General features: G+C 44.2%; 1 protein-coding gene across 1 annotated transcript; it reads left to right on the top strand.

The window, feature by feature from the left end:
• Nucleotides 1–20,359: 20,359 nt before the first annotated feature.
• Nucleotides 20,360–21,194, top strand: LOC139932111 (THAP domain-containing protein 6-like). The gene is made up of 2 exons (XM_071925797.2): nt 20,360–20,777; nt 21,121–21,194. Exons 1-2 carry the CDS (start codon nt 20,360–20,362, stop codon nt 21,192–21,194), a joined length of 492 nt encoding a protein of 163 aa, XP_071781898.1.
• Nucleotides 21,195–21,545: the final 351 nt, after the last annotated feature.

Here is a 21,545-nt window from a genome sequence, read left to right on the forward strand (position 1 = left end):
CAATGGAAGCATTTCTGCTTGACAGTTTTTGTTCGACAGCCACTCCTTCAGTACTTTTCCGTTTAGTCCCTTGAATATTTTGTGTACTCATATTTGTATTTAACTTGTACCACTTTACTGCATAGAGGTTTCACCGTTACGGCTTGCTCATCATTTGATTTATGAGTTGCTGGCACAAATATGACCTGAAAACTGGTGCCTCATAGTTTGCTCTGAGTTGTGATCATGTTCTCAGTTATCCTCTGTGTAATTCTCTGTAATCATTTGCATTATAACACCTATTGATTCAAATGGCAGAATGTATGCTGAATGTCCTTTAGTAGTCAACCAAGGGGACCCGGGCTATGTTTGTCGAGCCAGTGAGTCCATTTGATGACTGAGAGATGTTGTTTTCCTCTAAGTCTCCAAATGGTAGAGGAGGTTTCTCTAAGACAACAGGTGAAGCAGAGCTTCACTGAAAAATAAAATAACATACACATTGCATTATAAAATTTTAATTGTCAAAGGATCATCACACAGTATAATCCTCCGTGAAGCCCACAATGGTGCTTTTTGAAATGGTTGCAGGGTTCAAAAACATGCCTGACAATATATGGTGCAAAACAGCACCCCCTCCGGTTATTAAAAGGAACTTCAGTGAGGCAACTATTTTCTCTGCTTCACCAGCTAATGTAACTCAATGGATTACTTAATAAGACATTGATTGGATATGAAGTATGACGTGTTTTTAAGACAGCCCGTGAAGCAGTGCCTCGCCAGTCTGATGATGATGATTGACATGTGTCTAACCGAATCAGAACATGAGTTCAGCCGTCCAGCACAATACAGGCACTAGGACAGCTGGTTTCTGTTTGGGTCAGTAGAGGCGTTAGGAGAGAGAGAAAGAGAAAAATAGCCATTTAGAAAAATAGTTATTTGATGCACATTGTGTCGGTGGCGTGTATATATTTGTTGTTTATCTTACATTTTTTTGCACAACGTACAAGCTAATTGCTAGTGATTTGGCTAGCTTAGCACACTCTTCGAAGGGCTAACTAGAACCATATAGGATTTTTGGCTCTAGGTGGAACCCTTTTTGAAGGTTAGACTTAGAACCCTCTCAGAGGGATTAATCTAGAATCCTTACTAAATGGTTCTACTTAGAACTCACAGTAGGTAGTTACATCTGGAACCCTCTAAGAAGGGTTCAGTAAAGAACCCTGAGGTTTTAACAAGAACCATCCCTCAGGGTTCATTACAGAACCCTGGGGATATACCTAGAATCTATTCAGGTGGTTCTGCACAGAACCCCTGTTCATTCTACTAGGGTTCCACTTGAAACCCTTCCAGGGGGTTCTACCTAAATCCTTGTATTTTTTACAGGTTCCTCTTTGAACCTTTATATGGGATTTTATCAAGATTCCTTTCATATTTTATAGTTTTTAAATAATGTACACAGCAATTATACAGTCAAAATCACATTTATTGAGACATCTGTTTATTATGAACTCTAAGCAATGACAAAGAAGGTGGAGACATTCTCTGAAGTCTGAAGATGAGCCAACTGGATCAGAGTGGCTCTGTAGATTTTTTGGAAACTTCTGTCACTCATTATATTGTGAATAAGCTCAGGAGCAGCTAAAGCAGCAAGATAACTGTCCACACAAGCTCTCCTCATCTGGGGACTTCATATAGTCTCCTGCAATGGCAAAACGGGAGAAAAAAAGATGGTTAGTGGCTGCACATTAAAGTCTCCATAGCACACCAGTTGACGTCAAAAAAAAATAAAAAAAGAACACAAGAAGCAAATTACAGTTTATATAAATGAATAGTTCTCTTTCAACACACAACACTTTTGCGAGACTCAAGCTTGAATTGGGATGTAAAATGGAGCTCACCTTGGCTGATTATCAAAACCAAGAACGCCAAGTCGTGTCCTTGTGGAGAACGATCTTCTCATGAAAGTAAGCACAGAGAAGCTTCCTTGCAATTTGAGATGGACTGTGTGCTTCACGTCGTGTGCGTGATTACACACACAGCTGTTAATTTTCTCAGCTGTTAACCGGCTCTGTACTGTAGACTGCAGCGCTGCTCGCTGTTGTCGCAATGAATCTTGGGGCTTTCAATTAGTTCTTGTCGGTCAATTCACCATCTGATGCATCCTTGATATTTTGAGGTTGGCAAGGAAACTTCCGGGGTTTCTATCTGTCCTCTGTCCTGTTGTTCTTTTGATTTGGAATCATGCTTCGGCGGTTAGATATTACGTAAAACACGTCACAGAGGACACAAGAACGCACAAGAACACGTATTGATAATCAGCCCTTGTTTCTTTGACTTCCTCCTTTTGAAGATAGTTTCTGGCCACATGGTGCACAAACACAGCTGATCAAAATATGCCTCTGATTGGTTACATGCTAAACCTCCTTGGTGGAAGATGAAATGTGTTGACCAAAATATTGCTCTTACATGCTTGAAAGCGTCAGACAGGCTGATGGTGTAGTGGTTAAAGCACATGTTTTCCAAACCATCGTAAGCTGTGTGTTGTGAGACGCAGGTTTAAATCCCACGTGAGCTGCAGTCCTGATCCCTCTGACATGATGAATCCTAGCAGGGGTTATCTTATAGCTATCTACAGTTGAATCCTGAATGAAATTTAAATAAATATATCTTTGTTACTTTAAAAGGACACATGTAATGCTGCTAATTGTGTCTAAGACAAATATAGTGAGTAAATAAAGTGGGTGATTTCCAATTTATGGGAACCTTTGGTAGGTTTATGTGCTGCCCCTAGCCCTTGCTGAAGTTAAAATGTCCAAAACACTGCACACACTATAGCTATGTCCCATTTCCGGGGCCGCCTCCTTTGAAGGACGCGGTCCACGTAGGTGTGGCCTACGGAGGAGCGAAGGCTAGGCTGGACCTGCGCCAACTGCCCAAAATGGGACTACAGAGGATTCCCCGTTACGTCATAGCGAGTTCCCGCCCCTACGCTCCAGACACTAAACAGCAGTAAATACCGGTCGCTCACTACGCTACAAAACATGAAAAATGGAGTTGAACGATCTCACGATTGTTTTGGTAACTTTTTTGATTTACCTGATAGTAGAGGAAATGGAGAGACTGGCTGAGAACTGCCAGGCTCGCTGTCGCTTGATTTACCTGAGGATGAGCTCTGCAGGAGACCGTGGTCAGGTAACGAGGCTAGATAAATAAAGTGTCATTTAAAGCCTTATGCATAACAGCTAACTTTTAGCTAGCTGCTGTGTGGCAGTTTCCACTAAACCTAGGCAACAATGTAATTTTTCACTAGAAAATGTTTGTTTCGTTTTAGTCATGGTTTAGTAACATTTAAGTAATAATTCTAGTCATTAATCAAATACATTAGTAGGCCTATTGAACAATAGCACAGTAGCCCAAATAGGCCTACTGGTTGTCACAATCATAAAATCACTGAGGTAGGCCAAGTCTTTTATGTCTGTCACATCAAATATATATGTCTGTACATATATATTTGATGTGATGACACAGACATAAAAGATGATTGTATTATTGTGTATATATACTGTATATATATATATATATATATATATATATATATATATATATATAAATAAATATATATTGGAGAGGTGACACAGACAAAAGATTGATCATGATTGTGACAACCAGTATTTGGGCTACTGTGCTGTTGTTCAATAGGCCTACTACTGTAGGCTATTTGATTAATAACTAGAATGTACATACATGTAGTAATGTTGGGTTGAGGAAAAACAAAATCTACTACCTTGAAAAAACTAACTGTCAAGATGGGTAACACTAATTTTATATGAACTCTCCACAATTTAACCAGGGGCGGAAAGAGTACAAAAAAAATCTACTCAAGTAGAAGTACTGTTACTTTGATGAAATTTTACTTAAGTAGAAGTAAAATTATTTTTTTAAATTAAATTAAATTTTACTTAAGTAGAAGTAAAATTACTGGTGTAAAAATCTACTTGAGTAAAAGTAAAAAGTAGCTCATTTAAAATGTACTCAAAGTAAAAGTTACTTAGTTACTTTTTTTTTGGGGGGGGGGGTTGTTATATCATCTCTCCCATGCAATAAAAAAGTACAAAAACATATAAAGCTCAAACTAGATTCTTTTTTTTATTAAAGAACACGTTTGCAAAATAAAGTGCATAAACGGGGTCAAATATGTCAATTAAATTATGAGAGGTATGTTTAATGAACACATGACATTGATTATTTATATGCTATATTTGCATTGGTTTGACGCTAACTAGCCAGAGCTGCAGGTATCCAGTATGAAGAACAGCATGGATTGTGCTGAGAAAAGACTCTACCGATCGACAACATCATTGATAAGTAGGAAATAGGGCCAGGGGTCCAAAATTCTGAACTGACCCTTTAAGATAATCTAATCAATGTTCATCATAGTGGACTAATCGGTATCGAAATTAATCTGTAATTTCCAATTAACCTTCTCAAATATTTCTGAAATCATTGTTGTGAGAAATCTGACATAATATCTACGTTTTAGCATTAATTTAGACAACAAAATGTGTATCACGATTCATTACATAAAAAAATCCCACAATACAGTAATACAGACAGAAGATAAATGATATATATCAGTATATTGCCCTGCCCTAATCTATGTCCAGATTACAGTTCCTCTTTTTATTTAATCTTTAGACCATTACTCTCTGAACTTGCTGTTTAGTTTGAGCAGGAGCTGGTTTTCAAAATTAGTAGAGTTCATCCTAGCTCGCTTTGCAGTGAACAGCAGTCCAGCATAGCTGAAGAGGCGCTCACAGGCGGCAGAGGCAGGCAGGCCAGTGTTGAGTTTGAGAGACAGTTTTTTGATGTAAGGAAATGAGTTCAGTAGATCCAAGGTACCCATCCAGCTCCCCTGTACCTTGTGACTTTCTGGACTTCAGTGACGAGAAGAAATCCTCTTCATCTGATGAGTGTTGGCCGATTTGCTCCATCTCATCCTCTGTCATTTGGTCAAGGTGATGTTTCACATAGGCCAAACCTGTAAAGTGACAAATACACACATAACACATAGAGTATATCTGACATTTAGGCTTTAATTTATGTGGCAACATAATTCATCATAATGTTGACATTACAATAACCAAACTGCTTTCCATACTTATATAGACAGGCTCATTATATTGTTGCATGTATGATATTGTACTGAGTAGGAACACAGTGGACAGCATTGCGATTAATAATAAATAATAATAAAAATATGAACAACAATATTATTAAGCAATAATATTAAGTAATGAAATCATACCTGCTTCTGTGACATTAGCTTTCTCAGTCCAAGTGGTCTTGAACTTTAGCAGAAGGATTGCTGCAGCTATCAGTTCGGGGTCTTCCATCATCCCACCAAAGCGCTTTTGGACACCATCTTGAATGGCTCTGATCAGTGGTAGACACACCTTGGAGGATGCTTCCAGTCGTCTAAGTTTTGCTTGCAGCTGGAAGATCACCGGCAGCAGCCATCCCATGTGTGTGTTTGTCTCAGACTGAAGGATGTTTAATGCCTTCACCACAGGCTTCATCACAGTGCAGTACTCGGGTCAAGAAGGCGATTTCAGCCGGACTCAGCCTGTATGAAATAAAGCAAATGTCAACAGATAAAAACTATGTTTTAAATGGGAAGTTTGCCACAACCAAAATTCACAAAAGACAGGAAATTCAAGTTACCACCCCAAAGCAAAACCACTCTGTGCTAAGGATTTCCAGCAATCAGATGCTTTATTTACCTATCTCACTACTGATAATATTGATACTTTGTGGTCATTTTTATGATATGGAATAACAAGTCCACTCATGTTCGATTCAGGCTGTATGCTCAAGGTGTGTGTATTTATGTACTATTCACCCTGTATGTTTTATATATGGGAAGAGGTGTAATTGAAAATGTAATGGAAAATGTGTAGGAACCCTGAGATGGAACAGTCATAATTCCAAACTGTGAATAGTGATTACATAATATATGAATATCCTATTTAATGAATACTCACATTTTCACCTTGAATTCTTCACAGACATTTCTGATGGCGCCCTCTCCCTCTTCTTGTATGATTCGTATGATCCTCTCCACAGCCATGTATGTCGAGTTCCACCGAGTTTGATTTGGCCGGATGAACTGGAGCTTGCATTCATCTTCCACGATTTCTGCAGCCATGTATGACCGACCTGTTTTGTTCCACATTGCTTGGCATTTCCCAAAGGCTGCACGTGATAGTCGTTTGTATGTATCATTCTGCCCTTCTGCCTTGGCAGCATCTGTTGTGGCGATTAAGTTTAACAGGTGGTACGCACACCTTTGATGTGGAGGAAGTTGGTACTCAAGACCGTTGTCTTCTTCCAGGATGTTGAATGTGTCCTGATGGTTGGCTTGGGGCTCTTCTTCAGTAGAGTCTTGGTCTGACTTGGCTTCCTTGGACAGGCTCTGCTCACCAAACACACTGAACGCTTTGATGAAGTTTGAGCCGCTGTCTGTTGTGGTTCTTACCACTTTTCCCCTTATCCTGTACTGACAGTGAATGTCATCAAGGGCACCTGCTAGCACATCGATGGTGTGGGACCCTCTCAACCTCTGGCACGCAAGTGCAGCGGATCTTCTCTCCAAGGTTTCCTCATCTATCCAATGACAGGTGACCCCGATGTAACTTCTCTGGTGCGCTGTCCAACAATCAGTGGTAGTGGCGACATAGCTGACTCCACTGAGGTGCGACATCACAGTCCTCTTCATTTGAGTGGAAGCTGCCTGTATTCTGGTCCGGAGAGTGGGTCTGGAAATGACCTTGCATTGAGGATTCAGCGTTGATACAAGTTCTTTAAAAGCAGGTTGTTCAACCACAGCAAATGGATGAAGACCCTCGCAAATGAAGTTAATCATGACCTTGTCAACCTTCGTTTGCGGCACACATCTGGTTCCACCCACTGCCATCTGGTCACATATTTTTGCTTGCTTGCTTGGGTTTTTTTCTGGTTCCAGGGTCCGCTTCCGTGCTGCCACGAGGTCAGTGTAGGCCTTCAGCTTTGATGGATGTTTCCTCTGTGAACAAAAATGTTTCATCATTATATAAATAATCAATGTCATGTGTTCATTAAACATACAGAGTTAGAATTTTTTACATTCATAGATTAATTCATAATTTTCATAGAGTAATTTATAGACTACATCATGGATGGGCAACTGGCGGCCCCTTAAGTGTGGCCCCCAGATCAGTTCGTTTGATCCTGCATAGATTGCAAGATTACTGAATGAGAAACATTCACCAATATAATGCCTATTTGGCAACAGACAAATTGATGGATATTACTTCTACCTTTATTTTGTTCAGAATAAAGACTTTATTAACGAGCAATTGGAAATATCTGAAAGCATGACGACAGTTGGGGGTGGGGGGGGTGGGGGGTGGGGGGGGATTACCTGTGCTCTCGATTACCCACTCTGACATTGGACGAATGGGACAAGTATTTAAAAATACATTGTCATACAGCTAGTGAGTGATTATATCCAAGCATATCAAATAGTTGGAGATGCTGAGGAAGCCAACACTCACGTGAGCGGTTGGCAGTGATTATTTACTATTGGGCCCCAAGTAATAATGCTGGTTGAAGACTGAGAGAATAAGGAGGTGGAGTAAAAAGCCCACAAGAAAAGGTGGTGTCAACGGGCGCATATATAATGCGCCATGCCATGGACTGACAGCGCAGGCAGTTGATCAGTTGTCTTTCCTATCTCTGTGTCTGTCAAGCAAAGTTTACTACCAAGTTAGCTAGCTAGCAAAACTAGCGCGCTAACGTTATACAACCAGGGTAGTGGTGATGCAAACCATTAACGACATGCTGCCACCATGGATAGATTGCTATTGTTAGCTAAGATAGCGTTGCTAACATTAACGTTACCATAGATAAATTTAAGTATTAATGGTAGCTAACTAGTTATCTAACTTAACGTGACGTTATCTTACCTGTACATGCTTGCGCAGGTTTGATGCAGAGTTTTTGTAAGCTGATAACCGCATCTCTCTGGGCGAACAAAGCTTACACTGCATAACAAGGCTGCTGCCGTTCTTGCCCTTGAAGTCGAAGAAGTCCCTTAAATATGGCCAGGGATTCACCTCATTTTCTTCAAGTTCATCCTCAACTTCAACCAAATCCGATGGGGTTTCAGTTGGATTTAGGTCTGCAGAAGTGTTTTCTAACTCATCCGTCTCCATCTCCTTTGTGATTAAGTGCCAACGTATTCTCGTTGCTGTCTGACTGACCGTCGTTCACCTTCTGACGCTGCAGTTAGCCAGGGCCAATAGACTGGACAGTTTCTGGTGCGCAGTTCATAGAAAACTTGGGGAAACTTTGGATTTCTTTTACTCTGTAACGGAAGCTTCAAACAAAATATACTTAAGTAAAAGTAAAATTACTGATTTTAAAAATTACTCAAAAAAGTACAAGTACACAAAAAAGCTACTCAATTACAGTAACGAGAGTAATTGTAATTCGTTACTTTCCACCTCTGAATTTAACATGATTTATTTGATAACTTTGATACTTTTCTTCCAATGCAGAGACCCCAGTACTGCAGGATAAGCCTGTCAGTGCCTGTGCTGGAGAGGTTTTTTGATAACAACCATGACACCCGTCCTGATTTCCAGCTGAGTCGAGAGGCCCTGGCAGTCCTGCTTGACCTGCTCAGCCAAGATCGGTGACATGGATGGGGTGCCACAATCGAAACCTTGGTGTTCCTCTTCTGGCTGTCAAGTGGGGCATCATATCGGGTAGTCTCCAGAGTGTTTGGGATGCCCCGTTCCACTGTCCACCGCGTCGTCCACAGAGTGACAGAAGAGGTGGTGGCTATCAGGCACAGGGTCATCCACTTTCCAAAGACTCCGGAAGACCTTGAAGCTGTGTCTAATGGGTTTGCAGGGCTGGCAAGACACCAGGCATTCCGGAGGGCTATGGGAGCAATCGACGGCTGCCATGTCCGCATCAAGCCACCGGGTGGCCCCGATGGTCAGTGCTACAGAAACAGGAAACTGTTTCCCTCCATCATCCTCCAAGCTGTGTGTGACCATCAGGGCCACTTCATCGACACATGTTGGCTGGCCTGGGTCAGTTCATGACTCCAGGGTGCTCCGCCACAGCCCACTGTACCAGAGGGCTGTCTATCCTCCTCCAGGGAACTTCATCCTTGCAGATGGGGGGTACCCTTGCCTCCAACACCCACTCCCCCTCATCACCCCCTACAAAAGGCCTGTACAAGGCGTGGCAGCCCAGCGCTTCAACTCACACCACTCCAGGGCACGTTTTATTATAGAACCTGCCTTTGGAATGATGAAGACCAGGTTCCGGGCCAACCCACCTTTGTACCTCAGGTAAGTAATTACTCCAAGATGGTCTTTTTTCTATAATTACATAAAGAAATCTATCTAGATAAACAAATCTAACAGTAGTGTATCTTTTTGTTGTCTAACAATTTGTTTCAGGTGATAACAGCATGTGATGTCCTCCATAACATCTGCCTCGGGGCTGGCGATGTCATGGCACCAGAGGATGAGCCTGAGGAAGACATGGATGAGGATGAGAGTGAAGAGTTGGAGGCAGCAAGTGGTGCTCCCTGGTGTCCACCCTGGAGGAGGTGCCCCCTGACCACAATTATTTCAGTAGGCAAGTTAAAGCACTAAACTGTTATAGTTATAGTCCTCCTCCATTGACCTCATGATCCCCTTTTAAATCACTAAGCTTCCTGAAAACACTATCTCAGAGTGTGATGTATGATTATCTCCACGACTCCACCCATCACAATCCCAGTCACAATGAGGTCTAGGTGTCCAACAGGGGAATCAGGGCGGGGATGCACAGCTATGTCTTATCTAAATTAGCAGAACTCAGTTGTTATTCCTACTTTGCCCTGTAAACCAATGATTTACTTACAAAGCCTTGTAGTAATTGTATTCTACCAATTGAGTAGTAACTGTATTTTGCCAATTGAGACATTCATTGTTCCTATTTACCAGTCTATACATATGGCCTTAGTTCAATGTTCCTATTTACCAGTCTATACATATGGCCATAGTTTGATGTTCACTGTGCCTTTTGACATTCCAATTTGCATCAATTGCATGTTGTGCTGTGTAAATAAAATAAACAATTTATTTCAAATAAAATATTTAATAACAGAATTCACACTTTTTAGTTTTAGTTTTTCAATTAATTTTTCCAAAAGTGAAAACAAGCAATCTGCTCTCGCCCTACTTTCCTCTGCACGCTTTTCCTCTGCCTCCCTCTGGAAGTTCATGTCCTCCCTAATGAACTCCAGCAACTCATCGTCTGCCCTCCTAGCTCGCTTTGGTGGCCCTGGCTCAGATGCTCCTGCCTCAGATGTCCCTGCCTCTCCTTCCTCCTCCTGCTCCTCGACTGCTGTACTTGGCCCTGGTTTGTCCTCTTGGATAGAGGCAATGAGAACAGGGGGGGAAATGGAGTGCCTCTGTCCCAGCACCTCATCCATGGGGACAAACCAGGGCCAAGTTTGCCTGATATCAGACAGAATTGTCAACTCGTTACACTCCATTTCCATCTTCAGTCTGACATTGCCTCCACTCTAACCGATTTCCGTGGGGGAGGGGGATTCGATTTTCCCTAACCAATCACTAGAGACAAACATATCCGCCTGAATCTAACGTCATTTTAAGTCGACACTGATGCGAAAAAAACATCTCCCCTTTGAATAAATGCCTTCAAAGCAGAGTGCTGTTCGGATTTCAAAGTAATTGGTACTTTTAATCAATTTAGAACAGCCTCGATAGCAGTGTCTACCTTGTCTACAGCGGTCGCCATTGTTGTTATTACTCCTCCTTGGTTCCGGCGCACAGCTTGACAACGCTTGACAACAGCTTGACAACAGCTTGACAACGGCGTTAGTCCCAGACCCATTTTCTCCAGGATAACCCTATAGCACACAGAGAGAAAACAAGTTAAAAAAAAATAGGAAGCAGATATTAAATCAGTTGTCAGCAAAACAAAGGTTTATGCCCCATCTACTGGCTATCTTAATTATCATGTGCTGTATAGGTAACTCATTATTACTGACTGATTATTCCACACTGTAGCCTATATTTATAAAGTTTCATTTGTTGCGAGGTATCAATATTGTATAGAAGCATCTACCCAAGACAATTGCCGTTAACTACATTAGTACTGCCCTACCTCCACCCGTAGCTGGCAGAGTTTTTGGCCCCCGTGAAGAGGCTGTCATTCTCCGCCCTGAGACTGATGAAACGGCCCGTTTGTTCTTTGCTCCCTAAACACAGAAGCAAATATTTAAGCAGGTGACATTTTCAACATTGTAAGAGGACCAGCCGATAACAAGCACGGAGACTGGACGTTTGATAGCGAACAAGAGTAACTTAGGTTAGCTACCTAACGTAGCTGGATGGTTAGCTGGGCTGGTAACGTTAGTAAGCTAGTCATGTAACTAACGGAAACTTAAGGCGCCTGTGGAAACATCCTACTATAGAATGAGGAAAACTCTGTCCGTCCGTCCGTCTGTCTGTCTGTCCGCATCCATTTTGCTCCTCAACGGGTTAGCCAATCAAGCATTGTGCATTGGTATAGGCAGGGACTGACGGAGCTGATTTTTCCATTTTCCCAAATTTACGCTGTTTATGCGGCTTTTTGGCAAGTCTGCGCGGAGTTGTGGCGCACGCATCCCCGGAAGTCTGCACGTAGTTGTGGCGCGCGCATCCCCGGGCATGGACTAGTACTACTTACTTTAAAGGTCCCATATTATGAAAAACACGTTTTTCCTTGCCCATACACATATACTTTAGTCATCCTTCAACCTAACAACCCACAGAATGTGAGAAGTGAATGCCTCTGCATTGTTGCCCCAGCCTCCTTCCTGGGAAAACATGTGCTTCTACAAGCCGTTTTGATTTGGCTCCCCTTGTGACGTCCCAAGGGGAGCAATTTGCATACGCCGACCTCCAAGGTGGATAACCACTCCCACTCCCCTCTGCTCCTCTGTGCGCTTTCGGCCGCCATTGTTTTACTTCGCTACTACAGCTGAGAAGATATCAAAAGCAAGAGCAAAACATGCTAAATGTTCCGTTGTTGGCTTCAAGGCTGAACACAAAGCTCTACATTGCCTCCCAGCATCGGAAGATAAAAAGATTGTTTTTACAATAACGTTCTGACTACAGTAAACTTAGTCCAAATTTGCATGTTTGTGCTAACCGCTTTACCTCGGACTGCTTCGTAAACGAGTGTCAATACAAAGCAGGATTTACATCAAAACTGCTCCTGAAAGATGGATTTATCCCAACTGAATGTGGCCCAACAGCAAATGTGCAATCGGTAAGTGTCGCCACTTTGTGATAATATTTACAGTTGGGTATAGTCAGCTGGGCTTGACAACATGTCCTGCTTTGCTAACGTGTGTAAAGTTATGTTCCATTTGCTTGTTTGCGACATTGTTTTCATGTTTATTTATTAATAAACATGAAATACAGTCAATACAGTCTATGGTGCTTTGTTGCTAAATCAGTTACCTTGTCTGGAGAGATGTGTCCGCTAACGTAGCTTGAGAATGAGAAATGGATACGGTAGTTTATGGTATTTCAGTCCGATTAGCATCGGGTAGTGATTTAGCTCCAGTCCCGATGAGAAAGTGTTTGATGCAGCCTGTGAATACGAGGAAGCCTGTTGGCCACAACGACAACAGTTAACAGTCATCTAGTTAACCAGGTCCCGAAAGGACAAACTTACTATGACCGAGGTTAGGGGCTAGTGCCGTTAGCGGCGTGCTAATCTAGCGTTAGCGTTAGCGTTAGCTCCAGCTCCTCTGGCTCACTTTGCGGACAAATCTTACTACTAGACAACCGCACCTGTAACGTGGCAAAACTCGAACAGTACTTTGTTTATCGGGGTGGTCACCGCAAACATTTAACTTCTAACGCCAAATGAATGGAAGGAAGTTACTGGCTGATGAGATGTAATATTTCACGTTCTGTCTTTGCATCTAGTCTGGTAACTCTAGTCTTGTAATCAGCTGGGGTTGTGGCAAAAAATAACTAGAAAACCTGAACAACGAGACTACAATAAATGCTACCTTTCTCGAGGTTGTAATGTCCTATTTTTCTTGAGACTGTGTTTAGAATCAACTACATAGTAATTATTGAGGCTGTCACAGCATATGCACAACACCACACACTGGTACACTACTCTGACCCTGCGACCTAGAAAGCCCCAGCACTAGCTGACAAAGGATCTGTAGGCTAGACACTGAGAAGAGGGTACACATACTGTCAATATATTTCATTTGAATACTTAGTCTCTTCTTTTGTTGTTTTGGTTATCTGGCATGAGGTCAGGTTGTAGTTGGGTGTTTTCCACGAATACATAACAGATAATTAAAAACATCAAATAATTTGATTCTGTATGAACAGTCAGTGTTGTGGTTACTTATTGGTTTCACATTTAATTTACATGGGTGTGTAAAAGGAAAAACGTATATAATCCCACACACAGTGTCTACACTTATATGGTGCTTTATTACATTTCAATGACTGAAATGTAATAAAGCACCATGCAAGTGTAGACAGTGTGTGGGATTATATTACTTATTCAGTAACTTTTGTCCTATGCCCCTGTCACTAAAAGACTTTTAGGTGTGCTAAAGTTTTTTCTACATGGATGTGTAATAAAGTATAACAACACAGCTATTTTACTCAAATTTATTGTCATGTAAAGTATTACCCAAAGTCACATGTTCAAATCAATTCATGCACAGAATGCATAAAAGAAACTTACTGCTCTATACCACTAAGCTGTAAGGGCCCATAGTCTGCTTTATAAATGTTCATAGCATTCTGTAGTGAGAACACATTCAAACATACAGGCTCCAGACCAGGATGATCCACCATGCATGTAGGTGGATCCTGAAGCTGCTTCATTCTTCTGGTAACCTAGGGAATGAGAAAGGGTAACTGTTATTGAATTTTGCAAGCTTTATATGAACATTACACTGACAATTATGTTTATCTATATTATATGTTTATTATTTAGCACAGACAATTTAGAGTAGATGTGAGTACTGTACAAACTAATGTACAGGACAAACTCTAAAAGAGGTAAGATGTACGTACGTACATGATGTATGTACAGGGGGAATGACCAGCAGGCCTCCATGAGATGCAATGTTTGAATATTTCAGCTACAGTTCTAAAACTGTTGAGCTAGCGTTATAGCTGAATAACACTGGCATAAATTACGACAGTCATATGTCCAAATGGTAGATAGCATGGGACATAACCATATGTTTGCCGGTGTCGACTCGTGACTATATTTGTATCCCCTGAAGATGAGTTCTTCTTTTGCGTCTTCACATCAATTTGATGTATTTGAACGTAATAACTACATAATGTCTGGTGTGGATTTGTTTCCTATCGCTAGCCAGTACAATGGCAATTGTACAGCTATCCAAGTAGCCAGCTAAAAGCTACCGACACCTACTGTGTTGACGAGCTTACTAGACAGCCTCAAACCACCGGCACCGGTGAACGTCAGGCTAAAAATGAATCAAACAAACCATACGGTACAGTTACTGTACGAGACACTCCGGCAGGTAACGTTAGATATCGTTTTTATGGGATACAAATAGCTGACGCAACCACATAAACACGCACGGTGAGAAAGTACGAACAACACACTGAAATTTCAACCTACCGTTCAGAGACATCCTGCTGTAACCGTGTCTGTAACTTCGGCACCTGCCTCCTCTTGTTCGGTTGACAGATTCCGCCTCAGAAATGTACGGTTTTACATGTTGTGTCACAGAGTTTTCTTCTACAAGGAGCTGCCATGTTGGTTTTGGGGTTTTTCCACGTCTGCACCCTCCCCCCTCACCCAGCCGATCAGGCGGCCAATCAGAGCAGCGCCTCATTATCAGAGCATCCCCGCCCAGAACAGCGCATAGTTAATGAGGGGTGAAACAGAGAGGATGGAGAGGCTCCACAGAGCCTGGATTTGTGTGTTTTTTTGCAACAGAATTCATAACCTTATTTTAAAGAGCACTGAGAAATGTTTTAAACAGCTAAAAAGAGCATAATATGGGACCTTTAATATTACACACTTAGCTAAAGATTTATCAGCGAGTTTTTGTCATGCCCTCCCAGTCTCTCTCTCTCTCTTTGTGTGTGGTCTGATTACAGAGCTGGAGTCAGGTGTCCGGAGTCAGGAGCCGGTCTGCTCAGCTGCAACTCATCAGCCAATCATCCCTACTACTTAAGCCCGGCTCAAACCTCCAGACTCCGCCAGATTGTTGACTCAGTTCACCCTGTTAGTCACTTTCAAGCCGTTTAGTCTGTTTTCAGTCTGTCCTGCATTTTTGCCTAGACTCACTCTTGCCTGTTTGTCCAGATCCTGTCCTGACTCCTGCTGCCTGCTCCAGCTCTGGAACCCTGTCAGTCCTTCGTCCAGTCTGCCGCCTCGTCAGTCAGCTGTCAAGCCTAGGACTCCTCCACTCCCCAGGCCAGCTGTCAAGCCCGGACTCCTCCACTCTCCAGGCCAGCCTCATCCTCTCGCCCTACCCTAAAATAAATCTTTATTTTGAACTGTCCTGCTGCCTCCTCGTGTTGTGTCTCTGCCTTAGAGTCCGCCAACCTTAACCCGTGACAGTACAATCTGGCCACAATGGACTCTGCAGAGCACGATACGTTGAGACAAGCTATTACCCTTCAAGGTCAGCGTTTAGGCCAACATGACCAGTCCCTGCAACGTCTTTCGGACCAGCTACAGGAGATTAATACTGCTCTGATGACCCTTAACGAGCATTTAGCCTCAGCACCAGCCCTCACTGCGTCTCCACCTGCCGCTAGCCAACAGCCGGCCTCGGTTAGTCAGTCAGCCCCTCCTGTAGCCTCAGCCCCAGAGCCAAACATTCCTCCGCCAGCTAAATATTCCGGAGACCCAAATTCCTGTCGTCAATTCCTTACTCGATGTCGGTTAGCGTTCAACCCTCAGCCCACTCGATACGCCAATGAAGCCGACAAAGTAGCCTACCTGGTGAATTTGTTGGAGGGTCCTCCGTTACACCTTTTCAATGCCCTCTTCGAACAAGGCTCCCCTCTGGCCATGTCGTTTTCTGCCTTCGCTGAAGAGCTGAAACGAGCTTATGATCACCCAGTACGTGGTCAGCAAGCTGGTCAGCTCCTGTTAAAGCTCCGTCAAGGGAGACTCTCAGTCTGTGAGTTTGTTAATCAGTTCAGAAGGATTGCGTTAGAATCTGGCTGGAATGGCAGTGCCCTTATATCAGCCTTCCAAAGTGGCCTTAACAGGGAGATTGGAAAGGAACTCGCTCTCCGGGGGGAATTGTCTTCCTTGGATGAGGCCATCAAATTAGCCATTGGAGTAGCCGACCAAGTCTCACTGTGGCGTGTCGAGTCTGTTCCACCTGTCCTGCCCTCAGTTCACCGTCCAGCCCTCCCGAATCTACACAAGCCCTGCCGAGAAGCTCCGAGGCGGAGCCCATGCAGGTGGATCGTGTCCATCTGTCTCCTGAAGAACGAGCTCGTAGGCTTAACTCCCAGTCCTGTTTATATTGTGGCCAGCCCGGTCATTTTCTTGCCTCCTGTCCTGTTCGCCCAGCAAAAGGGCCGGCTCGTCAATAGTGGGAGAAATACTGGCGAGCCGTGCAGTTAGTTCCTCTCCCCCCGTTCGTTCTCAGTTGGATGCCACCCTCTTGTGGCGAGGTCAGTCAATTCCTCTCTCTGCTCTCGTTGATTCAGGGGCTGATGTGAGTTTTATTGACAGTGCAGTGTGCCAGCAGCTGGGCATCGAGACTGAGCCCCTCGATGTCCCACTGGAGTCCAAAGCCCTCACTGGGATGCCGCTGGCCAGGGTGGACCGTAGGACTGTTCCTGTGTCTCTTCACCTGTCAGGAAATCACCAAGAGGTAATCAGTTTCCATGTCATTGACTGTCCTCATGTGCCGTTAGTTCTGGGTTTCCCTTGGTTAAAGATTCATAATCCTCAGATGGACTGGTCCACTAGTAAGATTGTTTCCTGGAGTTCTTACTGTCACTCAAACTGTCTTCACTCTGCTCTGACTCCTGCCTCTGAACCTTGTCCTCTACCGGAACCCCCGGATTTGTCCTCTGTGCCTGAAATTTACCACGATTTAGCTCCTGTATTCAGTAAACAGCAGGCTCTGTCTCTACCTCCTCACCGGCCGTATGATTGTGCCATTGAACTTGTCTGGAGCTCCTCTTCCCAGCAGCAGGCTCTACAATCTCTCCCGACCGGAGCAGCAGGCCATGGAGTCATACATTCGGGATTCTCTGGCGGCTGGGATCATTAGATCATCTTCCTCTCCGGTGGGTGCAGGTTCCTTCTTTGTGGGAAAGAAAGATGGCACTCTCAGACCTTGTATTGATTTTCGGGGACTAAACAACATAACTGTCAAGAACAAGTATCCTCTGCCTCTGATTGACTCTGCTTTTGTCCCTCTGCACGGTGCCACCGTCTTCACCAAACTGGATTTGCGCAATGCTTACCACCTTGTGCGCATTAGGGAGGGGGACAAGTGGAAGACTGCTTTCAACACTCCTATGGGCCATTTTGAGTATCTGGTGATGCCTTTTGGCCTGACAAATGCTCCAGCAGTCTTCCAGGCTCTTGTTAATGACGTCCTCAGAGACATGATTAACCGGTTTGTATTTGTCTACCTAGATGATATTCAGATCTTCTCCCAGTCTCTTCTGGAACACCAGGTCCATGTTCGTCAGGTGCTGCAGCGTCTTCTTGAGAATAAGCTGTTTGTAAAAACGGAAAAGTGTGAATTCCATGCCTCCACCGTGTCCTTTCTGGGCTATATCATCACACAGGGTGAGGTGCGCATGGATCCAGCCAAGGTCTCCGCTGTCTCCGACTGGCCCGCTCCCACCAGCCGTAAGCAGCTGCAGCGCTTCCTGGGGTTCGCCAACCTTTACCGGAGGTTCATTCAAGATTACAGCCGGATTGCGGCTCCTCTGCCAACCCCTCCTCCTGGAGCTCTCAACTACTCTGGGTGGAATATGCCCATAACACTCTCACTAACTCCTCCTCCGGTCTGTCTCCCTTTCTCTGCTCACTCGGCTATCAGCCCCCTCTATTTCCTGCCCAGGAGAATGACATTGCTGTTTCGTCAGTCCAGGCCCACATGCGCCGTTGTCACCGTGTATGGGAACGTGCCCGCTCAGCTCTCCTTTGTGCATCCACCAGGACCCAGAATCAGGCCAACCGTCGCCGTACCCCTGCACCCAACTATGCCCCTGGGCAGAAGGTATGGCTTCTTGCTAAGGATCTGCCTCTCAAGGTTGAGTCTAAGAAGCTCTCCCCTCGTTATGTTGGCCCATATGAAATTGAGTCTGTCATTAACCCCTGTGCTGTCCGGCTGAAGCTCCCTGCCTCTTTTCGTATCCATCCTACGTTCCATGTGTCTCAACTCAAGCCTGTCCAGTCCAGCCCCCTCTCTCCCCCCGCAGCCGCTCCCCCTCCTCCTCGGATGGTGGATGACCGTCCGGTGCATCCTGGACGTCTGCCGCCGGGGCCGGGGGTTCCAGTACCCCGTCGACTGGGAGGGGTACGGCCCTGAGGAGCGCTGTTGGGTCCCTCGGCGCAACATCTTGGACCCCACACTCATCAGGGATTTCCATCGGCGGCGCCCGGGGGGGGGGTTACTGTCATGCCCTCTGCCTCCTAGTCTCTCTCCTCTCTCTCTCTTTGTGTGTGTGGTCTGATTACAGAGCTGGAGTCAGGTGTCTGGAGTCAGGAGCCGGTCTGCTCAGCTGCAACTCATCACCCAATCATCCCTACTACTTAAGCCCGGCTCAAACCTCCAGACTCCGCCAGATTGTTGACTCAGTTCACCCTGTTAGTCACTTTCAAGCCGTTTAGTCTGTTTTCAGTCTGTCTTGCATTTTTGCCTAGACTCACTCTTGCCTGTTTGTCCAGATCCCGTCCTGACTCCTGCCGCCTGCTCCAGCTCTGGAACCCTGTCAGTCCTTCGTCCAGTCTGCCGCCTCGTCAGTCCTCCACTCCCCAGACCAGCTGTCAAGCCCGAACTCCTCCACTCTCCAGGCCAGCCTCGTCCTCTCGCCCTACCCTCAAATAAATCTTTATTTTGAACTGTCCTGCTGCCTCCTTGTGTTGTGTCTCTGCCTTAGAATCCGCCAACCTTAACCCGTGACAGTTTTAAACTAAAATTGTTAGAAAGCAAAACCAATACTCACATTTAAAAGTGAATTCCTCCGCTTCAGAGGACGTTCCTGCCGGACCAGATGCAATTTTCACAGAAAAAATATAAACAAGCGACCGGCGCGCAATGGATTTTGGGATACCGTGGGCCGCAAAGGATACACCGGTTGTGTCCTCCAAATTCGGCCAAAAGAAGGCTGCATTTCTCGGCCGCATTTGGAGGAGCCTTTGGAATGGGACAGCCTTCATGACCCAGTATGACGTATTCGGCCTCGAAATGCGGGCTTCGACGGAGGCAGCCCCGGAAATGGGACACAGCTTATGTGTTGCTCAGTGTGGCTCAGTTGGTAAGAGCACAGCATTTCCATCATTAAGGGTCAGAGTTCAAAACCAACTAATGGTCAATATTTAATTAATATTTGGTTAAGTTAACTTACTGTATATGGGGCATTTAAAATACTGACACCAGGCAATTTCACTGATTAGCACAACTCCAATTTGGGAGGAAAAACTAATCAGTGAAATCAGCTGGTGTAGGCTTTGGTTAGAGTGAAAACCTGCAGACTCGGCTCTCCATGGCACATGGAATGCTGAGTGCTCTGAGGGATCCCAGAAGAACCATTTCTTCCAAAAAGGGTTTTTAAAATGGTTCTTGATATAACTATTTGTCTAACAAAGAACCCTTGAGGATTCTTTTAAACAAAAAAGGGTTCTTTAGAGGCAAATGGTTCTAGGTAGATCCTTACCCCTCCCTAAAGAACTCTTTTGGAAGTCTGATTTCTAAGAGTGCAAGAACAAGAAAATTGACAACATTGTGGATCGGATTCTATAAAATACACAAACTTCTCCAATCTGGCAGTACATGGCACAAACAACTTCCAAAAAACCACCATGGGGTTTTTCTCCCTTTTCACGCACGGATTATGGACGTTTCCTGTTGTTTTCATAAGTATGCAGAGAAGTGGATAAAAGAAGGGCGACACTCTGCCGATCATCCATCTATAGGGAATAGGCCCTTTTCACACTTCCTGTTTTTTTTTTTTTGCTGGAAATAGCTGCCGACGGGCAGCACCTCTTCCGGTTACACGCCCACTCTGCGGTCTTTTTCACCACAGCTATGGCGGAAAGTAGGAATAAAAGTTTTTGTAGTGTCCCAAAGTGTAGTAACTCCAAACAGAAACAACCGTATTTAATATTTCATTTGTTCCCAGTTGAAGTACAACAAAGAAGACAATGGATCCATGCTATTAAAAGAGACGAAGGACCATTCTTCACAGTTAGACGGGGAAGCACATGCGTATGTAGTATGCACATTACCCAGGCTGACTACCAGCCCAGCAGTAGCCGACTGAAGATCGGGGCTGTTCCAAGCCTCTTTCAGTGGAACAACTACGGTGCCCCCCCAAGCAGAGAAACAGCATATGCCAGGGCAAATGCTCGTTTAGGTGTAGATGTTCGTGAGGCAGGCAGCGAATCTGGCGGTGCAGCTGCTGTCCAAGTCATGGATCACGATTACGCAAGTCATCCACCTCCAGGTAAGCAGACTAACACCCGGTTAATTAGTGTAGCAAGCTAGCTTTAGCTCGGATTCATCTGTATAATAGATACACACGCAGAGGGGAAACTGTGGGAGTCGGATACACTCGTCACCCAATAACTGTGATGCCAATATCCATATAAAGATTGGTAGCAAACCCTACCACTGCTCCTGTGTATCAATAACCATGCTTTGTTACTCATAAAAGAGAATATTTAAGCAATAGCTGTGTTTGCTGTGTTCTGTGGTTATGTTGATTGTGTAATTTGCATCTAAGCATGACATACCCATGGCATTATTCTGGGCCTAATAGAGCAGGCATATTCTGTATATGTTTACAGGTGCACTGGATAATGCATTACAGTACACCGAAGAACTTGAGGCCAGACTGCAGAAAATATCCTTGAATCCTTGAATCTTAGACAGGTACTGTACCTCAGATGCACAGTTCAGGTTCTACGCCAAGTTTTGAAGATTTCGACAGAATTAGCTTCCCTGACTGTAAGAGGTAGCTGGTTCCAGAGATAGGGAGCTTGGTAGCAGAATGCTCTACTGCCTGCTGATTTTTTCTTGATTCTAGGAAAAATAAGGTAGCTAGCATCCTGCGATTGGAGGGCACGAGGGGGAATATAAGGGATGATGAGGTCGGATAGATATGATGGTGCAAGCCCATGTAACGATTTATAAGCTAACAGAAGCACCTTAAAGTCAGATCTGGCTTGAATTGGGAGCCAGTTAAGGGAGGTTAGGATTGGAGTAATGTGGT

The sequence above is a fragment of the Centroberyx gerrardi genome, chromosome 7 (genome assembly GCF_048128805.1).
Source record: "Centroberyx gerrardi isolate f3 chromosome 7, fCenGer3.hap1.cur.20231027, whole genome shotgun sequence".
In the NCBI taxonomy this organism is placed as follows: domain Eukaryota; kingdom Metazoa; phylum Chordata; class Actinopteri; order Beryciformes; family Berycidae; genus Centroberyx; species Centroberyx gerrardi.

What these genes read in the sequence shown, in the direction of transcription:
- LOC139932111 (XM_071925797.2), top strand. Translation starts at nt 20,360, where the DNA reads ATGGCGGAAAGTAGGAATAAAAGTTTTTGTAGTGTCCCAAAGTGTAGT. An exon ending in CGCAAGTCATCCACCTCCAG is followed by an intron (nt 20,778 to 21,120) that starts GTAAGCAGACTA and finishes ATATGTTTACAG; the next exon opens with GTGCACTGGATAATGCATTA.